General features: G+C 54.6%; 2 protein-coding genes across 3 annotated transcripts; one reads left to right on the forward strand and one right to left on the reverse strand.

The window, feature by feature from the left end:
- Positions 1-6: 6 nt before the first annotated feature.
- On the forward strand, positions 7-3,820 carry Tp53i13 (tumor protein p53 inducible protein 13). 2 transcript variants are annotated; one of them, XM_008828720.3, is made up of 7 exons: positions 7-186; positions 377-445; positions 642-683; positions 2,331-2,459; positions 2,578-2,772; positions 2,862-3,411; positions 3,490-3,820. In XM_008828720.3, the coding sequence occupies exons 1-7, from the start codon at positions 49-51 to the stop codon at positions 3,594-3,596; spliced, it is 1,230 nt and encodes a 409-aa protein (XP_008826942.1). In that variant the 5' UTR covers positions 7-48; the 3' UTR covers positions 3,597-3,820. The 2 variants fall into 2 exon arrangements, with proteins under 2 accessions (XP_008826942.1, XP_029417274.1); XM_029561414.1 differs by lacking the exon at positions 642-683.
- Positions 3,821-4,216: 396 nt separating this feature from the next.
- Git1 (GIT ArfGAP 1) lies at positions 4,217-18,567 on the reverse strand (the record flags this gene model as incomplete). The annotated part of the gene is made up of 21 exons (XM_008828824.2): positions 4,217-5,566; positions 5,723-5,786; positions 5,909-6,091; positions 6,224-6,297; positions 6,389-6,475; positions 6,607-6,660; positions 6,748-6,978; positions 7,104-7,256; positions 7,400-7,533; positions 7,638-7,749; positions 8,298-8,395; positions 8,887-8,959; positions 9,304-9,352; positions 9,524-9,550; positions 11,516-11,558; positions 11,900-11,994; positions 12,077-12,294; positions 12,819-12,924; positions 13,030-13,142; positions 13,557-13,690; positions 18,363-18,567. Coding segments are annotated over 21 exons (2,466 nt in total), but the record flags the coding sequence as incomplete, so codon positions are not given.
- Between the last annotated feature and the right edge of the window lie 11 nt (positions 18,568-18,578).

Here is an 18,578-nt window from a genome sequence, read left to right on the forward strand (position 1 = left end):
GCGGGTGGGGGTGGGAGGCGCGCCAGACCCGGGTCTACGTGGGCACGAATGGCGCGGGGTTGCCCTGGGGAGCGCGCGCGTCTGCTCCAGTTGGTTGGGCTGCTGGCGGTTGAAATGCTGTCTTCTCCACCTCCTCCCCAGCTGCTTCTCCTGGTAGCCCTGGCGGGGCTCCTAAGTCCCGGCGAGGTAAGGCGACCCGGGGTTGGTGAGGCCTTGGCCCGGGATCTCAAAGCGCTTTGCTAAAACTTTGGAAGGAGTGGAGCGCTGAGAGGGGATCGATGAGGCCTCTCCATTCGCTCGCGCACTCTGGGCCTGCACCGGTGAGGGCCTGGCCCTCGTAGAGGCCAACGCCCAGCTCTGTGCCTTGGACCCACAGGTGGTGGCAGAACCGGCGGAGGAAGCGGGAGCCCGTTGTCCCGAGGGCCTGTGGCCTCTGCCCCCACAGGTAGGAGCCCTGGAGGACCGAGGGTTGAGTACGGCCCTGTTGCACCCTCCGTGGTCTCCCTGTTGGGACATCTGTCTGTTCCTCCTGCCCTCAGTCGCCAACGTCTCCATCCCAGCCTGGGGCTTGGGGACGGTTTGTCCCCTTCTCCACTCTCTACCAGAAGCCCCCAGCTGCTCTCTTCTTTCCCCTTGTGTAGGTGTTACCAAGAGTGACTTACACGCAGGTGAGACAAAGGCAGGTAAGTTCAAGCAAGAGCCCTTCCTTTGAGCCAGGCTGCGTCTTGCAGGTTACCTATGCTTCTGTCCTCAGCTGTATCCATTACCGCTTTGTGCAGTTGCCCATTCCAGGACCGGTGGCAGTGAGCCATAGCTCTGCAGAGCAGGGTCAGGAATGCTGTTGAGTAGCTAGATGTGTGGGCAAGTGGTCACAAGTGGATCCCTGAAGGTGGCAGAAATAAACAACGTATGCCTTGATGCCCTGGTGTGACTTGGAGGTTTCTTGGTTTCCCGAGAGGGTACTAATTCTGTCCATTCAGTTTATAGTGTGTAACAGCACTTTGGACCACAAAACAGTGTCAATGTTAACAGTGAGCATGCTTGAGTCCCAGCACTCGGGAGGCAGATCTCTGTGAGTTCAAGGCCAGCCTGGCCTACAGAGTGAGTTCCAGGACAGCTGGGGCTACAGGGAGACCCTGTTTAAAAAAAAGACCAAAAAAAAAAAAAAAAAAAGAGCATAGCCAGGGGTGGTGGCCTATACCTTTAATACCCGAATTTGGGGTGGATCTCTTTGAGATGGAAGTCACCTTGGCCTCCTTAGTGCATTCCAGGCCAGCTGTGACTGCAAGAAGAAAAAAAAAAAAAATCAAAAAAGTGAGCCTCATGTTACTAGGCTGTGACCTGGGGTTCAGCTTGCAGGTATGCTCTGTGCTTTTCTTGTTTTTTTTTTAGACAGGTCTCAATGTAATCCAAGCTAGCTTCAAACTTGCTATGTAGCCAGGGATGGTCCTGAACTCCTTCCTTGAACTCCCCATCTTCATGCCTCTAGCTCCAGAAGGGCTGGGATCACAGGAGATGCACCACCACACCTATCTCCATTGCACATGAGCCCTCTTTCATTAAGTCATCTAATGGTTTCAGAATCCATCAGTGACCCTTATCCCACCTGTCAAATTGCACTGGTTTGTCAGGACTTAAATGATCTCCCAGCTGGTTCATCTCATCATGTTGGTTTGCTCACCACACAAGTGAACACCAGGCTCATTCCTACTGCCAACCCTTCCTTGCTCTGTTTTATTTTGTATACTTGCTGCTCTCTATCCCCAATTATCTTCATAGCCCAGTGCAGGACTCACACCACCCCTCACCCTGAATGCTGTTGTCCCCCTCTGAGAACCCTGTCTTATAATTAACCAAACCAGACTTGGTGTCATAGGCCTGTAATCCCAGCTAACTTGGGAGGCTGAGGTAAGAGGATGAAAGGGCACTGAAGGCAGCCTGTGCAACTTAAGTGACACCCTGTTGTAAAATTAAAAAAAAAAAAAAAAAAGATTACTGGGAATAAGTCAGCTCATTTGTGTGTAACCCCCAGCACCATGAAGTAAAAACCCCCACTTCAAAATTCCCCATTATAATTTTGTTTGTTCATTTGCTTTGGTTGCTTCCTGAATTTCTCCCTCTACTCCCTGATTTTTTTTTTTTTTTTTTTTTTTTTTTTTTTTTTTTTGGTCTTTTTGAGTCAGAGTCTCCCTATAGCTCCAGCTGGACTAGAACAGAGATCTGCCTGCCTCTGCCTTCCTGAGAAACCCCTTATCCTGGCTCTTAGGATGGGAGAAGTGATTCATTGATAGGGACCTAGGCCTGGCTTTGTATCTCTGGCTTTTCTTTAGGCTGAGGTTGTCACCTTCCACTACCACCCCTGTGCCCACCCCTGGCTGAAGCTCCAGCTTGTCCTTCTGGCCCATGTGTGTCTGGCTAAGCCCACACTCATTCCTGATTCCAGTCTTACTCGGGACCGGGTAAGTGGTTGGTGAAAGGTATTTGGTGCTGGCAGAGTATACAACCTCATGTACAGGGAAACAAAAACTCAGGGGCTTCCTATTCTATCTTAGTTCTAACAGTTACCTTCTTTCATAGCCCCTGGTGCTGACAGCCTGGGGCATGGCACTGGAGATGGCATGGGTAGAACCAGCCTGGGCTGCCCACTGGCTGAAGAGGCGGTGGAGGTGGAAGCAGAGGAAGAAAGTGTTTCTCGCGGACATTTTTCCTAGGCCTTCTCCCTTGGTGCCAGCCTCCAGCAGAGGGAGGTTGTGTGGGAAAGGGTGTGTGCAGGTGAGGGGTGCTGGGCCCAGGCTTGGTTGGTGTGTGATCCCTGGTATATCAGCAGGACGGGAGTGATGCCTGTTTTCTTCTTGCTTTAGGCCCTGACTCTGGCCTTTGCTTTGCGGAGCTGGAGGCCTCCTGGTGTAGAGGGGACATCTAGAGGACCCAGGCAGCCCTCTCTCAGCGGTGCCAAGAGAAGGGAGCTGCGGGCTGCCCTCCGTCTCCAGTCCACACCCTCAGGCTGGAGGCTTCCCTTGGCACAGAGCTTAAAGGCCCAGCAGCCCATTTTGGGACTCTTGGCTGAGGGGGATAATGCCTCTTCTGTGACCCCTGTCTCCTTGGTGACCGGTGGACCCAGAGGCAATGCTAGCTCCAGGACAGAGGCTCAGATACCCAAAGGGCAAGACAGTGCAGGGGGTTGTGCCTGCAGGAGTCAGGCTTCGCCGGCCCCTCGAGCAGCACCTTCTCCATACGCAGCCCGGGTCCCCACTCCGCGCACGAAAGAGGCTGCCTGGGCTGCCATGGCCCTAACCTTCTTGCTAGTGCTGCTCACGCTGGCCACGCTCTGCACGCGACTGCACCGAAACTTCCGGAGGAGCGAGAGTATCTACTGGGGACCCACAGCAGACAGCCAGGACACAGTGGCTGGTGAGGACCCCTCCCCCAAACCCCGGGTGGGTCTGGCCCCTCGGGTTCCCCGCCCCTGACCTCCTGCCCCGCCCACAGCTGTGCTGAAGCGAAGGCTGCTCTTGCGCCGGATCAAGCGCGCCCGCCGAAGGCCCCTGCTCCCACCCACACCGGACAGTGGCCCGGACTCGGAGAGCTCGGACTGAGCAGGCTCAGCCGGGGTCCAGCTTCTCTTCCGGGGGAGGCGGGGCACCTCTGCCACGGGAGTTGGGTGTGGGCGCCGCCTGGTGGCAGGCAAGAATGGCCTTAGAAGTTCCGCTTCTGGGTTGGATGCTTGAGGGGGCCACCAACGGATGAGGAGCAGGCAGCCTTTTCAGCTCCCTGACCCAAATTCTCCGTTTCTCATTAAATTATTTTAGTAGAATTTAGAGTTGAGTGGGTCCGTCTGCCCTCCAGTTACACTCCAGGTCCTATCCTAGGTTGTAGTGGAGCGGGGCCTAGGCAGCTGGACTCCTCTGCTTTTAGGGGTGCATTACACCAGCGTTACTCCCACGCTCTTCTGAAACCTGTTCCTAACGGCGGCTTCTCTACCACCAGGTCTCTGAGCCCTGGTAGTTTTCATCCTTTTCCAATTTCCCCCTCTGCTTCCATGTCTTCATCCCCATCTCTCTAGCCCAGGCAAGCTCTGAACCTGCTATCCTGCCTCACTTTGGGAGTACAGATGGGGGTGTGAGCACAGTAAGTGGCAGGGACGCTTCCAGAGGAATGCACTGGCCACTAGGTTCAGTTTCACCCTCGCCCCAATCTCTAAGCATCAGAAGTGGCACATGGTCACTTATTTATTTTTGATACAAATGTACATGACACATGTCTTGACAGCCACCCACCATGACACTGGGAGGGCTGGGCCCCCTATGGGAGAGGTGGTTGGGGAGAAGAGCTGGTGGGTGCTGTCACCTTGCCAGCCTTTCCAGCTGCAGCCAGATCCCCTGGCCTCCAGAGGATGGGTCATCATAGGTGCAGGTAGTGATGTGGGTGTTGGCCTTGCAAAGGTTAAGAAGAGGGGCTCAGTTCCACAGCCAACAGCTGAGTTGGGGACCCTGGGGAGCCAGCCCCAGGCTCAGGTGCTCTGTCCTCTGCCTGGCCAGCACACTTCCCACAAGGGAGATGGGAAGTGGTCTTTTAAGTTTATAGGGTAGGGGTATAAGTAGGGGCAGCAACAGGACCACAGCTGATGACCCTGACAGTCCCCTGCTCCAGATGGGGGGGAGAAGGAAGCTGCCCCCAATGCTGGTCCCATTACTATGGTACCCTGCCCCCTGCCACAAAGCTCCAGGTGGGCTTGGCCTCCGGAACGGCACTGCCGCCGGCTCACTCACTCAGGCACACAGGGACACTCAGTTACCACAAAGTTAAAATTAAGGGGTAAGGGAGAGGAGAGAAAAAGACTTTCCAGTGTTTGCTGCTGGGGACCCTGGCACACAAGTTGGGGCCTGTGCTCTAGGGACCATTTGGCATGAAAGAAGAGCAGCAAGGGGGGCTGGCGCTACAGGGTAGGAACATCCAGAGATAATGTACAAAGGAGAGGGACGCCCCTGCTCAGCCCCCATAGGGCTAAACTGGCTCATGGAGATAGGGTGCAGGTATGCGGAGCTGCCCCATTTGGAGTGTCCCTGTCCCTTTGCTGAGGGTGCCCCTGAAGGTAGGGTGAGGGGCTAAGAGGGAGAGGATGCTATGTACAAGGGGAGGGACATGGAATGTGGGGGACAGAAGCTCCTGCCACCCCACCTTCCCATCCTTGGGGCTTCAGGGAGTGGGCACCAGGGCGCCTGGCTGCCAGAGGTAAATGGCAGCACTAAGGGCACTTGTGCCAGTGGCTCTGTTGGGGTGAGTTAGTGTCTGGAGTGGCCCAGCTCCCATGGCCAGTGAGGTCCCAGGGTGTGGGTAAGGGAAGGGAAAGTGGTCACTGCTTCTTCTCTCGGGTGGTGATGGTGACCAGCTGCTTGGCAGCTTTGGCGATATCATAGGCGCATTGGATCACCTGCTGAGTCAGCAGCTGGAAGTCCACAGGGGCACCAGGCTCTGGAGGCACTGTCTTCCGGCATTCACTCTGCAGCCGGTAGGCGCTAGCATTGAGCAACCGCAGCGAACTGCGCACAGGCTCCAGGGCTGGCCTCTGGAGGGAGGAGGGAGGGGAAGTTGGGCCCTGGACTTTAAGCCAGGCATCTGATTGTGACCCAGGGTGCTCGTCTCTACCCAGGCAGCAGTCAGGTTCCCTATACCTGCCCTACCTCAAAGTCCTCCCACTCCTGCTCCTCTCTGGCCCCTGTACCTTTGGGAAGAGAGAGGCCATCTCAGTCACAGCCAAATGGATCTTCTCCGAACACGGCACAAAGCTGTTGGGGGTTGGGGGGGGGGGTTGGATGAGGCTTCTCTTAAGAGTCCCAGAGACAGTGGGTCCTAAGATGAATGCCCCCTCCCCGCCTCAAAAAATAACAGGAATCTGTGTCTACCCTACCTATCATGCTTGAACTCCTGGGCTGCCCGCAACAGCTCCTGGATGTTCTTGGTAACCTGCTCTGTCTTCAGGATGACATCCTCAGTGCTGGGGAGCCCAGGGTCTAGGTCTCCATCCAGGCTTTCTAGCTCAGGGTGCAGCTCATCCTCTTTACCCAGCTCTAGGAATCGCTTTCCTTCCAGTCTGAGTCCAGGTGGGAAGAAAACAGCCATTATAGCCACCCCCAGCTTGCCTGCACCTCCAGACGCTTTGGCCCTACCACCTCCTCCCTTCCAGGTCCTGGCAGGGTTGGGTAGAGACCCACAGGTGCCTTACCCAAGGAGTGGGTCTCCACTCTGTGTGTTCTCATAGTCACTGTCCGCACCGCTGCCATGGCGTGAAAGCTTGCTCTGGAGGATGTGGGGAAGGGTGGTGGGTGAGTGTACACTCCTGGGCCCATATACCCCACACACTGTCCCTGGGCAGTGAGGTGGAAACTACCGTGTGGCGGCTTCCTTCCTGGGAGCATGACAGCAGCGGGGAAGAAGGAGTGAAGGGCACAGCAGAGGCAGACACCCCTTTTCTGATCTGAAAGCCAGGGGAAGGTCAGAGTCAGTCTCTACCTGCAGTTAGTCCCCAGTGTCTGTCCTAGCACCCAGCATAGCCTGACACCCACCAGGGCTGGTACAGTGAACCCTCCTCCCTTAAGTGCTGCTTACTCGGTAAAGGCCAGCTGGGACATGCACTGAATAGATGGCGTCGTCCTCCAGCTCCTGGAGGAGGTAGCATAGAGGGTGTCAAGACGAGCTCTGTGGCAGTCCCATCCTTGTTCCCCCACCCAATACCCACAGGCAGCTCACAGTGCTGTGGAAAGGCTGGAGGCGAGTGGTGAGCTCATCCCCAGGCGTGCCTCCAAAGGGCTTCAGGACAGAGCCTGGTTCATACATGGAGAAGGCCTGACGGTCCCTTCGGTGGGTACTTCCTCCAGGCCCCATGGGTGTGTGTTCTGCCCGTTCACTGGGAAGAGGGGGCGTGGGCACTGGCCCCGGTGGCTGCCGGAGCTGCAAGTTCTCTGCCTGCAGTTTGTGGATCTGTAAGTGTACACAGTAGTGTCCAATTCTGGGTCCAGGTGGGTGCTGCCACCTTTGGGAAAGAATGATCCCATTCCCAGGGCTTTAGATACCTTCCCACCACTCCCACAGGCTGCAGCCCTTACCTCCCTTTGTAGTCTCCGGAGTTCATCACTCAAGCTGCTGTTGACCTTCATGAGCTGTTGCACTTTGGCCTCGGAGGTGGCCAGGGCTTTCTTCAGCTCCAGGTACTCCTGCAGCGTCACAGCCCCATCGGATAGGTCTGAGGAGTCCATGCTCTGCAGAGACAGAAGTTAGTCAGCTTCAGAAGCAGGGGCTCACCAGGCCACTTGATCCAAAGACCCTGGGTTAGAAGACAGAACTGGGCTTGACAGGCTGGAAAGAAGAGAGGAAGGTGTGGGAAGAAGGGCAGTGTTCAGACCCTGGCCCGGTTGTTTCGAGTGGCACCCGTGTTGGGCAAGGGCTCCTGGTCCGTGTCTTCATCAGAAGCCACACTATCATAGTCGTGCTGGTCGTCTAGGTCACTTTGGCTCCGTGCAGACAGTTCAAGGGTGTCTGAAGACATAAGACCTATCACTCAGGGGTGGCTCCACCACACAGGCTACTTATCATGACCCTAGGCAAGGGCAGCCCAAGGCCTGGCACAGTACCCCTCCCACCTGTGGGACTGCTCAGGCTCTTGCCCTGCTGCCTCCGTTTGGCCTCACTGAGAATGTCGATGATCAAGGTGGCAAACTCTCGGGCATTAAAACGGGCCAGTTTCTGTCGTCCCTACAAGGCAGAAAGGACAAAGCCAGCATGAGGGATGAGGGGCCATTTCTGCCTGGCCCACAGAGGTGGAAACAAAGCAAAGTAATGTTGTCCAATCTATCGGGAGCTAAAGAATCCCAACACAAGCCAGACATGGTGACGCACGCCTTTAGTCCCAGCACTCCACTCGGGAGGCAGAAGCAGAGGCAGGTGGAGCTCTGTGAGTTCAAGGCCAGCCTGGTCTACAGACCAGCTGGGGCTACAGGGAGACCCTGTCTCAAAAAGACTTAAAAGAAAAAAAGAATCCCAACCCAACATCATCAGGCCAGTTAGTAGCATAGCAGCTCTTTGGGCTATCAAAGGCTCAGTGCACCCAGGGGAGCCTTCAGAAGGAGGCTGGAATACCACCAGCTTTTTCCCTGTTCCCTGAATCCCAGGACCAGCTAGGCCCTGAGAGAGGCCACAGGAAAGGTGGCCTAGGTGCCAGCCCACCTAAGGTACAGGGCTTTCTGGGACAGGGCTCCCAAAAAGGGAAGAAGTCACCCAGGCCTCCTGTCTAACCCCCTCACCTGATTCCGAGTGGCTGAGTATTCGGGATTGACTGGCAGGAAGGGCACAGCACTGCGCTCGGTCACCAGGGTGCTGTGGTTTTGTGTAGCCAGCCACACTGTGGGGGAGGGATAGGGAGCAGATCATCCACCATGGCTGGGCCCTCAGAGCAGAGGTGGGGAAGCACTGATCACAGCCGTCAGTTCCTCCCTAGTAGCTGGTGTCTGCCCCAGGAAGCAGGGGTCTCCACACACACAAAAGCTGGGCAAGGCATAGTGAGGCCTGCCCACTGACAAGAGCAGAACAAGGCCTATCCCCTAGGCCAGACCCAGAATTTGGGCTGGAATCTGGCTGTGGCCAGGAAAGAGTGATGCAGAGGGGTGGAGCAGGACTGGGGAGACTGCCAAAGTGGGAGGCAGCCAGAGCAAGATGAGCCCCGGTGCCCAGTGGGGCGGGGAGGCAGCTGGCTGCCTACAGCTCAGCATTGCCCAGAGGGGGCTGGAAGGGCCTCACTCCAGCAGGCCTCAGAGAGGCCCCAACCCAGCTACTCTTCCTTAGTCCACTTTACCACTAGGTCCTAGCCCTTCCCAGCAGGCCCTTCCCACTCACCAGCATCATTTTCTCTTCGATCCACCTCATCGTACACATCCATGGCGAGTTCCTCAAAAAGCCGGTTGCTGAGCTAGAGGTAGAGAGGGGGACCCAGGGTTTGTCAGGATGTTGTATGACGGGATATGTTATGCCCCCTGTGCTGCCCAGCCCTAGCCTAAGAACTGAAGAATGAATGGGTAAGGTCCTGGGTGCAAGGAAGAAGAAGGGAGTCCAGGCCAGTCATTCCCTCTTGGACAGAGATAAGGTGCTGCAGACCTAACACTTTGGAGGGCAGAACCAGGGCCAAAGACAAGGGCATGGAGAGGTAGTAGGGAGGAGACTAGCAAGGCTGGTGAGGGGCAGTCAGAGGAAAGGGGACCAGCAATGCAGATGGGAGCAGCTCTGAATATCTCTAGCCTATTGAGGCAGACTCACCGCTTGCAGCTTCTTCTTGGCAGCTTTGGCCAATTCGGACAGATCCAGGCTGTGGACAAAGGAGGGAGAAGGGGAGAAGCCAGACGTGAGAGATGCCTAGGGCCCTGCTGGCAGCTTCCCAAACATGCAGGGAGCTAAGGGAGATGAGACCCTGAGGTCACACACCAAGCCCCCCCCCCCATCCAAGCTTCATAGCCTGCAGCTGGCAGGTGCGGTGTACCTCTGAGACATGCACTTTTGCCGAGATCTAGTCCAGGAAGGCAGCAGAGGGAAGAACAGGACAGAGTAGCAATTACCCAGGAGCAGGCGGTACTTGCATTCTCCTATCAAGCTCAGACACATCTCCACACACACACCCAACCCAAAGCGTGCAAAGCGAACTCTCTCCCCATGACTGGTTCCTTCTCAGTTTGCTCTTTCTCTTGGATCTGTCTGTCCACTGTGAGCTACGTGGTTGGGGTCTCTTCCTCAAGTCCCAGCCAAGCTTCCAGTCTGCTGCATTTCCTCTTCTATGGCTTTTCTCACTCTTAATTCTTCTCCCTACTTCTAGTTCATCCAGTGGCCACAGTGATATTTTTAATACACTTGGCTTCACTCTGCCTTGAAACATCTTAATAGTAACAGGTACATATAGCATAGCTTAACATACTTCATCAAAAAGCTCTTTAAGCTGGTGTAGTGGTGCATGCCTTTAATCCTAGCACTCAGGAGGGAGGCAGATGGGTATCTGGGAGTTCCAGGCTAGCTTGGTCTACACAAGTTCTAGGCCAGCCAGAGCTACAGGAGACCCTGTCTCAAAACAAAAAAGTGCTCTCTTTTACAAACATACTATGAAGTACATTGTGGTGTGCGCCTCTTATCTGAGCCCTCAGGAGACAGAAGCAAGTAGATCTCTGAGTTTGAGGCCAGTCTGGTCTATAAACTGAATTCCAGGCCAGCTAGGGCTACAGAATGAGAGCCTGTCTCAAAAAAACACAAAAATATGCTAAATACTTTGCATTCATATCTTATTTAATCTCATTTTCCCCCCTAAGGTAGGTACTAGCACCCCCATTTTGGATGAGATAACCAAGGCTCAGAGAGGTTAAGTAGCCTGCCTTCAAGTCACACAGCCAGTAAGTAGCTGAGATATTGCCACATATCCAACACATGCTTGGAACTCCACCCTTAGAATGGTCACAGTCTCGCTGAGGTTCACGTAAGGTTCATTCCCTAATCTGGCTCTTTCCAGTCTTATTCCTCCCAGTGTGAGGCTGTACAAGTGGCCTGCAGTTCCTAGCACAGTGTTTTTGTCTCCGCCTCTACCCTCCAGCCTTGCTGCAATCCTCAGTGGTCCATTAAGCCAGCTAGGGTGCCTGTCTGGTTGCAGCTCCTTAAGGTAGGGGTGGTGTCTGTGTTACCTCTGTGTCCCCAGAACAGCAGCTGGCTCTGAGAAGGTGCTAAGTTAACAACCACTGAATGCATGTCCATGTTACACGCACGCATCATGCACGCACTCTACCAGGCAGAATCAGACCAGACAAGTAGAGTGGAGTCTCAGGATCTTAGACTGGAGGTGGGGGGCTCTCTGGGTTTAGGGATCTGGGTCCAAGCTGCCTGAGAGTCCCATCTGTCTACAGAGGCTGTTTTGGAAAAGAGAAAAACCTCTCCCTAGATCTATGTCAGTGGGCACTGCCTGGTATGAAGTTGCAGTCCCCTCAGTGCCACTAGGTGGCACTAACACCTGTCATGTAGACTGGGTAAATGGCTAGGGGGTGCCTTCCACTGCCTGGGTACCATGGCAGAGGCAGAATTTCCCTATTACTACCCCATCTGGGATTGCTGCCCAGTTTGGGAGCACACTGGAGGCTTGGCCAGTAGTCCCAGAGTCAACCAACTCCCAGGAGCCACGTTCTCCTTGAAGAGGGAATCCTTTATCTAAAGGCTATACAGCATGTTAGGACACAATGGTCCATCCTCCTAGCCAGGCCTTTCCTTGTGCCCAAGCCCTCCACATATTTAACAGATGCACTGATGTGTGCTGAACTGACATTTCTCATCTGCCTTGGGGTGTACCCTAGAAGTAGGAATTGGACTATGAAAACCTGTACCTCTAGTCCCTAGGTATACAGTGTGGGGTTCCAGGACCCCAAAGCCTGGGGAGGAATAGGGATCTGGGGTCAGGCCACCTTGGCATCCAATATCTGGGAAGGGGCATGAGGTGGGCACTCACCTGTCAGCCATCTGTGGGATGATGTAATGCCCATTCTTGTGATCTGAACAAAAATAAAAATGCCAAGTCATTGGTACCAGGTGGTGCCAGCAGCTGGGAGCCCACCTCACTACCATGAGCAGGGCTTGGCACTTAGAAGTATCAGAGGAAAGGGAGGAGGGCAGGACACCCCAAGAACACTGAAAGCTGGCTGGAAGTTAGGCCCACCCCCATTCCTTGGCCCCAACCTGCTTACAGCAACCCAGAGCCTGCAGCAATTTCATAGGAGCCAGTTGCCTAGCAACACAGTTCCCCAGCTGGCTTTGTCACTATGGCACCTGCTGCTGGGGTGTGTCTGGGTCCCACCTGCCTGGCCCAGTCAGGCCTGCCTCATTCTCTGCTCACCAGGCTTGCGTCCACAGAGGTAGAAGGCCAACCGGTCAGTGAGCTCATACTGGCACTCAACTAGCCTTTCTGCCAGTTCATGGTGCCCCGCCTGCCTGTGGGGAGGGGACATGGCTCAGCCCTACAGCAGTAGTTCACTCCCCTCCATGGAAGCCTCATCCTTTAGCTGACTCTCACCTGGCATAGTCGATTGGTGTGCGGCCATTGACATCAGGGGAGCCAGGGTCAGCCCCATACACCACCAGAAGTTCAGCCTGTAGTGTCTGCCCTGCCTTGGCAGCCACGTGTAGAGGGGTAGTGCCCTTTTCTGGGTGGAAGAAATTGGCCTGTGCACCCAGGGAAAGCAGGCGCAAACATGTCTCCAAGTTGCCTGTCCGCACACTTGAGTGCAGTTGCTGCAAGGAGCAGAGTGTGTAATAAATGTGTGTGCACAAGGAATACCCTCGCCCTCCCACAAGCTGCATCTGCCCCAGGCTATTCCTGGGACTCCTACCAGCTCCAAGAGGCCCAGCCAAAGTTGGGCCATGTCAGGAAGGCCAGAGGGCTTCCCATTTGCAGTTAATGCCAATTAATAATAGCTGTTGCCTGCCACTACCATGTGCCCCATGCTCTGCTTTGGACAGCTATTACCTAAGAGGCAGATGCTGTCTAATTTTACAGGTGAGGAAATGAAAGCTTTGAACAGCTAAGCAACTACCCTAAGTATTTCTAGCTTTTAAGTGGCAGATGAGGTGTCTTGGCCACCCATAGCATGACAGAGCAATCTTCCCTGGTCCCTGGGTGTCTGTGCCTACTGCCTTCCCCTACCCTAGACTGCTTCTGGGACCTAGGCCTTAGTGGTGGATGAAAGAGGAGCCTCAGGGTGTCATGGGTGAGGAAAAAGGAGAGGCCCAGCCATCAGTTTAGGGGCCCCTCACACCTTGCTGAGGTCTTTGGCAGTGACTCCATCATCATCCCGGCAGGGAAGCTTGTGCACAAACGCCAGCATCTGGTACTTGGCCCTGATGAACTCTGACTTGATAGGGCTGCATGGGGCACACAGGAGGCAATGGGAGCAGAGTAGGAAGCTACCTTCCAGGTCCCTGGTCCCAGAGCACAGCCCTGCCCACTACCCCTGCAGCCCCACTCACTGGATTTTGTCTTGGGGGTTGGCTTTGCGCCGGCCACTTTGCACTTGTGCAGGGTCCAGCAGGGAGTGTTCCCAGATGGAGTTGGCCCCATTGCTGGCAAGTGTGTGCACCATCTGTGGGGAAGAGATGCCAAGTGAGAGATTGCCCACTGCATGCTGGGCATTGGTGGAGATACTCCAAAGTGCCTGCTTGCAGCTGGAAACAACACCAAGGGTCCTACTGTGTGCCTGGTACTCCAAAAATGCGTGTCCTGTTTAGCACTTTGTGTTGGATTACCTTGGTGGGTTTGCCAAGGCTCAGAGAGGTTAAACAACTTTCCCAGTGCTACTGTCCAAGCTAATGACAGGCAGGGCTGGGCTCTGCATAGGAAAAGGTGCTAGGTGGAAGGGCCCAGAATATACTCTGCCCCCCAAATGGCTGCTACCCCTGGAAACTACAGATTCTAGATAATTCTGTGTGTGTGTGTAGGTGTGTAGATACCTAGGGACTGCACACTGGAAAGGACAGCCTCTGGTCCAGCCCCCTACCTGTAGCAGGGTAGGAGGCCAGGCGCTGTGTCGAAGGTGCTTGACAATGGAGATGTGGCGTCCTAGGCTCCGGTGCACACTGCAGCACTCGTCACAAACCAGCACACCTCTGCTGATAGATGCCCAGCCAGGGTCTGGGGAAACAGGGTAGGGGAGTTAGCTGGAGCCAGAGGGTAGGCACCACTTCCTGAGCGGTACGTTCAAGTGCTTCGGGTACATTCACTCAGTCTCCAAGAGCCTAGTAGCTGGTTGCTTGTCTTCTATATATCGTTGCCTGTGGGAATGCATGGTCCCCAGGGCTCCTCAGTTGACACAGCTTCCTGTTCTACAGCCATGGCTACTAGTCTCACAGTCTTTCTCCAGGGAGCAAGGCTGCTGTCCATCCATTCTATAGGGAAGCAGGAGTCTCCTGGGTCAGTGCTACATCTACACCCAGGCTTCTGTTAGACCCCCTCCTTGCTCTGACACTGTTAGTTGAGAGGTCCTTTCAGGCCCCAACCTCATGCTACCATCACTGAGGATGGAGCTCCTCTTGAGGAGGGCAGACCAAACACACACTGTTTACCAGTCAAGTACTTTGCTTATGCTTCCTTAAGTGCTATCCTGCTCTACAGATGACAATTCTAAGGTGGCTCAGAGGGGTCAGGAGGCTTGCTCAAGGTTACACAGCTAATGAATAGAATTGCTGGGATGTGACCCAGGCACTTTGATGCTCGAGACCAGAGCAGGTCTATACTTGCTGCCATCTCCCTACAACTCCAGACTTGGAAACCATTAGTCCTTGGGGAGAAGTAAACTTGGGAAACAGTAATGGAGGCTAAGGCTGGGTGGGAAGTCCTAGGTACTCCAATGTAGGGGAGATGCCACTACTCCAAACCCCTCTAGATAAGGGGAGGAGTCAGTTGGACACAATTCAGGCTATGGAAAGGAAAGGTCACAGGGAGAAAGCAGCCATTGTGTGCTGTCCAGAGTGGGGGCAGGGAGCTGCTCTCCAAGGACACTCTGCTCTGCCCAGGCCCCCACCCAGGCTCAGGAATCCTTGTCCTAGGGGGTGAGACTGGCTCTCTGCCTTGCCTTATATGACTCAGAGGCCCAATAGTGGGGACCCTTTGAGGTGGGACAGGCCTAGAATGGTAGTATCTCCCAATCAGAAGGTAATTCTCAGGCCCTTCCAGCCATGTCTCCCATCAAAGTTCCTAGAATCATGACCAAACTAAGTCAAGGGCTTGAGCTATGCCCATGCCAATTGTCCCCTAATACAGTATGAAAACAGGAAAATGAAAGAGCTGGATCTTTGGACCTAGGCTTCTTTTGGACTTCACAAAACAAGGCAATGAGGGATGTACAAAATGACCACTGCACACCTTCCCAGAGGGCTGATTTCCAAGGGCTGAGGAGGAAGGAATCTGACACCTCTGCCAGGAGGGGGAGCCCTAGAGTACTTTTGTGTTGACTACCTAAACAATGAGCCGGCAACCATGGAAAACTCCCTCTTCTGACTCCTAAACATTACTGGGTCAGGGGGTCTGCTTGCCAGTCATCTCCTGCAGCCCAGGCAGGAAGCGGGAAATGATGCAGCCTAAATTCCTCTTGTTGAAGTGGTGGGGTTTCCTGTAAGTGGGGAGCCGCCCAGGCCAGGATCAGAAATGGGCAGACCTGAGGCCTCCACCCCGGGCCTATCGCCCTGTGGAGAAGCCAGCTAGCTATCCAGGGCCAGTGGTCCCAGAACCTCACGCTTTAAGCCTTTGCCCTTTCCTCTGCTATGGCTTGACAGGAAGGGTGGGTAGGGGATACTGTCTTGGTCTAGGCTACACTGGTGCCAGCTCAGTTCTGGATGATACAGCTAGGAAGTACATACTAACAATTCTACCCACACCCTATGCCCAAATGACCTTGACCCAGGAATTCAAATTCCACCAATGCCAGCGTTTGTTTCTTTCTTTTCTTTTGCGTTAAGGACAGTTCACAGCCGCCATGTGGGTGCTGGGACTTGAACCCAGGTCCTCTACAAGAGCTGTCAGTGCTCTTAACCGCTGAGCCATCTCTCCAGCCCCCGCTTTTTTTTCTTTTTGAGACAGGGGCTCCCTGTAGCCCCAGCTGGTGCCTGAAACTTGCTATGTAGACTAGGCTAGCCTTAATCTCACAAAGATCCACCTGCTTCTGCCTCCCAAGTGCTGAGATTAAAGGCATGCATCATTGTGCCCAGCCCTGTCAGTTCTTAAGCATAAGGGCCAGGAAGGGTTTCTGAAGGTCAAACAGCTTCCTAAGAAGCTCCCTAGAGCAAACAAGGGGTAAAGGGCAGGGAATGCAAGAGTTAGAGGTGGTAGTGGCTTCTTTTGGCTCCACAGGCAAGGTAGGGATCTACTATGTGTTGTCAGGCAGCATAAGAGATACTGGGATAACATAACTAAGGCCTCCACCAAAAGCCACCAGTGGTCTCTAGGGCCAGCAGGTCTGCATAGAAAGAGCAGCCTCAGGCCTCCCTCTCTTAAGCTAAGGGCCAGATCCTTGGTAGATGAGAGGGGAAACTTGCCATGTTGAAAGCAGACTAGAGGAATCCATGTAGACAGATTAGCATGGTGGTTACCACTGGGGGGCATGGTCAGGGTGGTTGGGTGAAAGGAAGCTGCAGAGACTTTTGAAATAGTCTATATAAACACTAAGGTGACTGAAATTATACCTCAACAAAAGAAAGAAAAGTCCACCATTTGTTCTTAGAAATGAGCCTGTAGATTGCTCTGCAACACATTCCTGGCTGGTGGCCAGCCGTGGTCTGGTCACACACAAGACCATCATCTTGAGGTCTTTTTATTCCTGTACCAGGACTGCCAAAGTGGAAAGGCTGATGTGGAGGCCATGGAGTGAGGAGGGTACTTGAGAGCCAGGCCACGGTACTTGGGAATAAGGCCATGAAGCAGAGTGGGTGGAGATGAAGGGGACGACCAACATTCTTTGGCATGCCCTGGCCCCTGCCCTTTCTTAGACTTCCAAGGCAGATGGGCACAGTACCTGGTAAGGTGGCACAAGCTGCCACAGCAGTGACATTCTCTCCAGCTGCCTTGCAACATACTCATACTTGTTTGTGGTGCATGAAGCTCTTCAAGCACAGGCTGTTGCCTCCATCACCCTCTAAGTTAACCAACTGTAAAAAAGGTCATGACTCTATGTCTACAGTGAAGACAGGAGCGGTGACTCTGTGATTTTGGGATTGAGGCACACACCAGGGAGCTCAGCACTGGGTCTAGCCCCAAGACTGCTAGGCATGTTCACACTCTCTTGCCCAGGATTCTACAGGACCAGACTGAGAATGCCACGGTCTGCCAGAGCCAGTGTGTGGTATAGGATAGTCTTGACAGGCACCAACACACTTGCACTTGGTGAGTGGCTGCCATGTGCCAGACACTATACTAGGTGCTGGGGTGGGATGATGAGTAAGACTTTGTCAACATTTTGCCCACCTGCTTGACCTGCATTCTGGATTAGAGGGAAGGAAAGGAAGTAGTGAAGGCAGGCATGCCTCTGTTAGATGGGGACTGGGGCTATGAGCTGGGAAGGCTAACACATCTGACACACCCCAGTCCTCCCAGCACCTCCAGAGGCTCCAGCCAGACAGTCACACAGTCACCGGCAATGCAGGGGGACAGTGGCCTTGCTGATGCTATTCCAACTTCTTTGCCACACAGTTGAGGAAACTGTGGCCCAGACTGGAAAGTGTTTCCAGAGGTCACAGGGTAAGCTGGAAACAAAGTCAAAACCAGAACCCAGGGTCCCTTGACAGAATGCCTGCTAGCCCCCTCACCCCTAGGTCCACTCCACAGAGATGCAGAACAGCCTGGACACATAGCTCTTCCGTTCCAGACCTACCTGCAGCAGTGGAAGGGAGTCATGGTTTCCAGCTTTAGATGGTCCCTCTTGGACTCTCCAAAGCATGACATGCCCTAAGGTGGTCCCAGGATCATAGTCACCCACAAGGTATCCATGCCCCTGCCAGGTACCCACAGCTCCCAATACACCAGGTTAGAGCACAGGAACTACCAGACATCATGCCTAATGGGGCTCAACCTGTCAGATCTGGGGATTTCTAAAAGGTGACTGCAAGTTTTGAGTCCACAAATCAGCACTCCACACTCTCACCTGATCAGGCCCACATTCCCCATGGAGTTGACAGCCACTGAGCTGGTCTAGGGACAGTTCCTTTTATAAAGTGAGGATGGGTAAGGGCCAGAGCTTCCCTAGCCAGCTTCTGAGTCCCATCACTGATTGTGGCTTCCCACATAAGAGACCAGCCTGGTGGGTCACTGTCCTCCCTCGACTTCCTCAGCAAGCAGGGGGCTTAAGCTCAGACCTAACTCTGCTGGGAAGGGAAACAGTGTGTGAGTCCAGCCAGTTCAGGAAGCCAGCTGGAGGAGGGGGAGTCTAGGCATCCCCTGCCATTTTCCTCTACCAAAATTCCAGCCAGAATGGGCTAGGGACCAGGAGGGATCGGTGCCTAGACTGGGGGAATACCTAGCACACCTTCTCAAACAGGCCTACCCGGAACAGGAAAAGCTGAGTTCAGCTGTTCCCAGTTACCAGAAGGCCTGGAGATGCTTCCGGGGAAGATGCCGGGGCTAAGATCGTCCCTGAACCCTAGGCCCTACACGGAGCCCCAGCCCTGGGAGTCGGCCACCCCCTCAGGTGCTCCCGGGGAAACTGTATCCAGGCCCCTCGCCCTCCGCCGCTCCGGCGGGCATGCGGACCGTGCGAGCAGCAGGTGCAAGACGCGGGGGTGGCACTAAGATGACAAAAAACCACACTAGCGCCCACCTCTCAAAGCCGGTCGGCCTCCGCCACAGCCCTCCGGCCACCTCAGGCTGGCGCTTCCGTTGGATACCGAGATGGAGGTGGGGAGGTAGGAGCTACCCGCCTCCTTCACACTGAAGGGTGGGAGCGGCTCCGGCAACGTGCTTCCTCTCCCCCCAGCCGGCCCTCCAGCCAAGGACGCGACTGTGCAGTGGCCCCGGCCGGCCCCAGGCCGCAGCC

This window comes from Nannospalax galili, unplaced genomic scaffold (genome assembly GCF_000622305.1).
Source record: "Nannospalax galili isolate Female #2095 unplaced genomic scaffold, S.galili_v1.0 scaffold212, whole genome shotgun sequence".
NCBI classification, from domain to species: Eukaryota; Metazoa; Chordata; class Mammalia; order Rodentia; family Spalacidae; genus Nannospalax; species Nannospalax galili.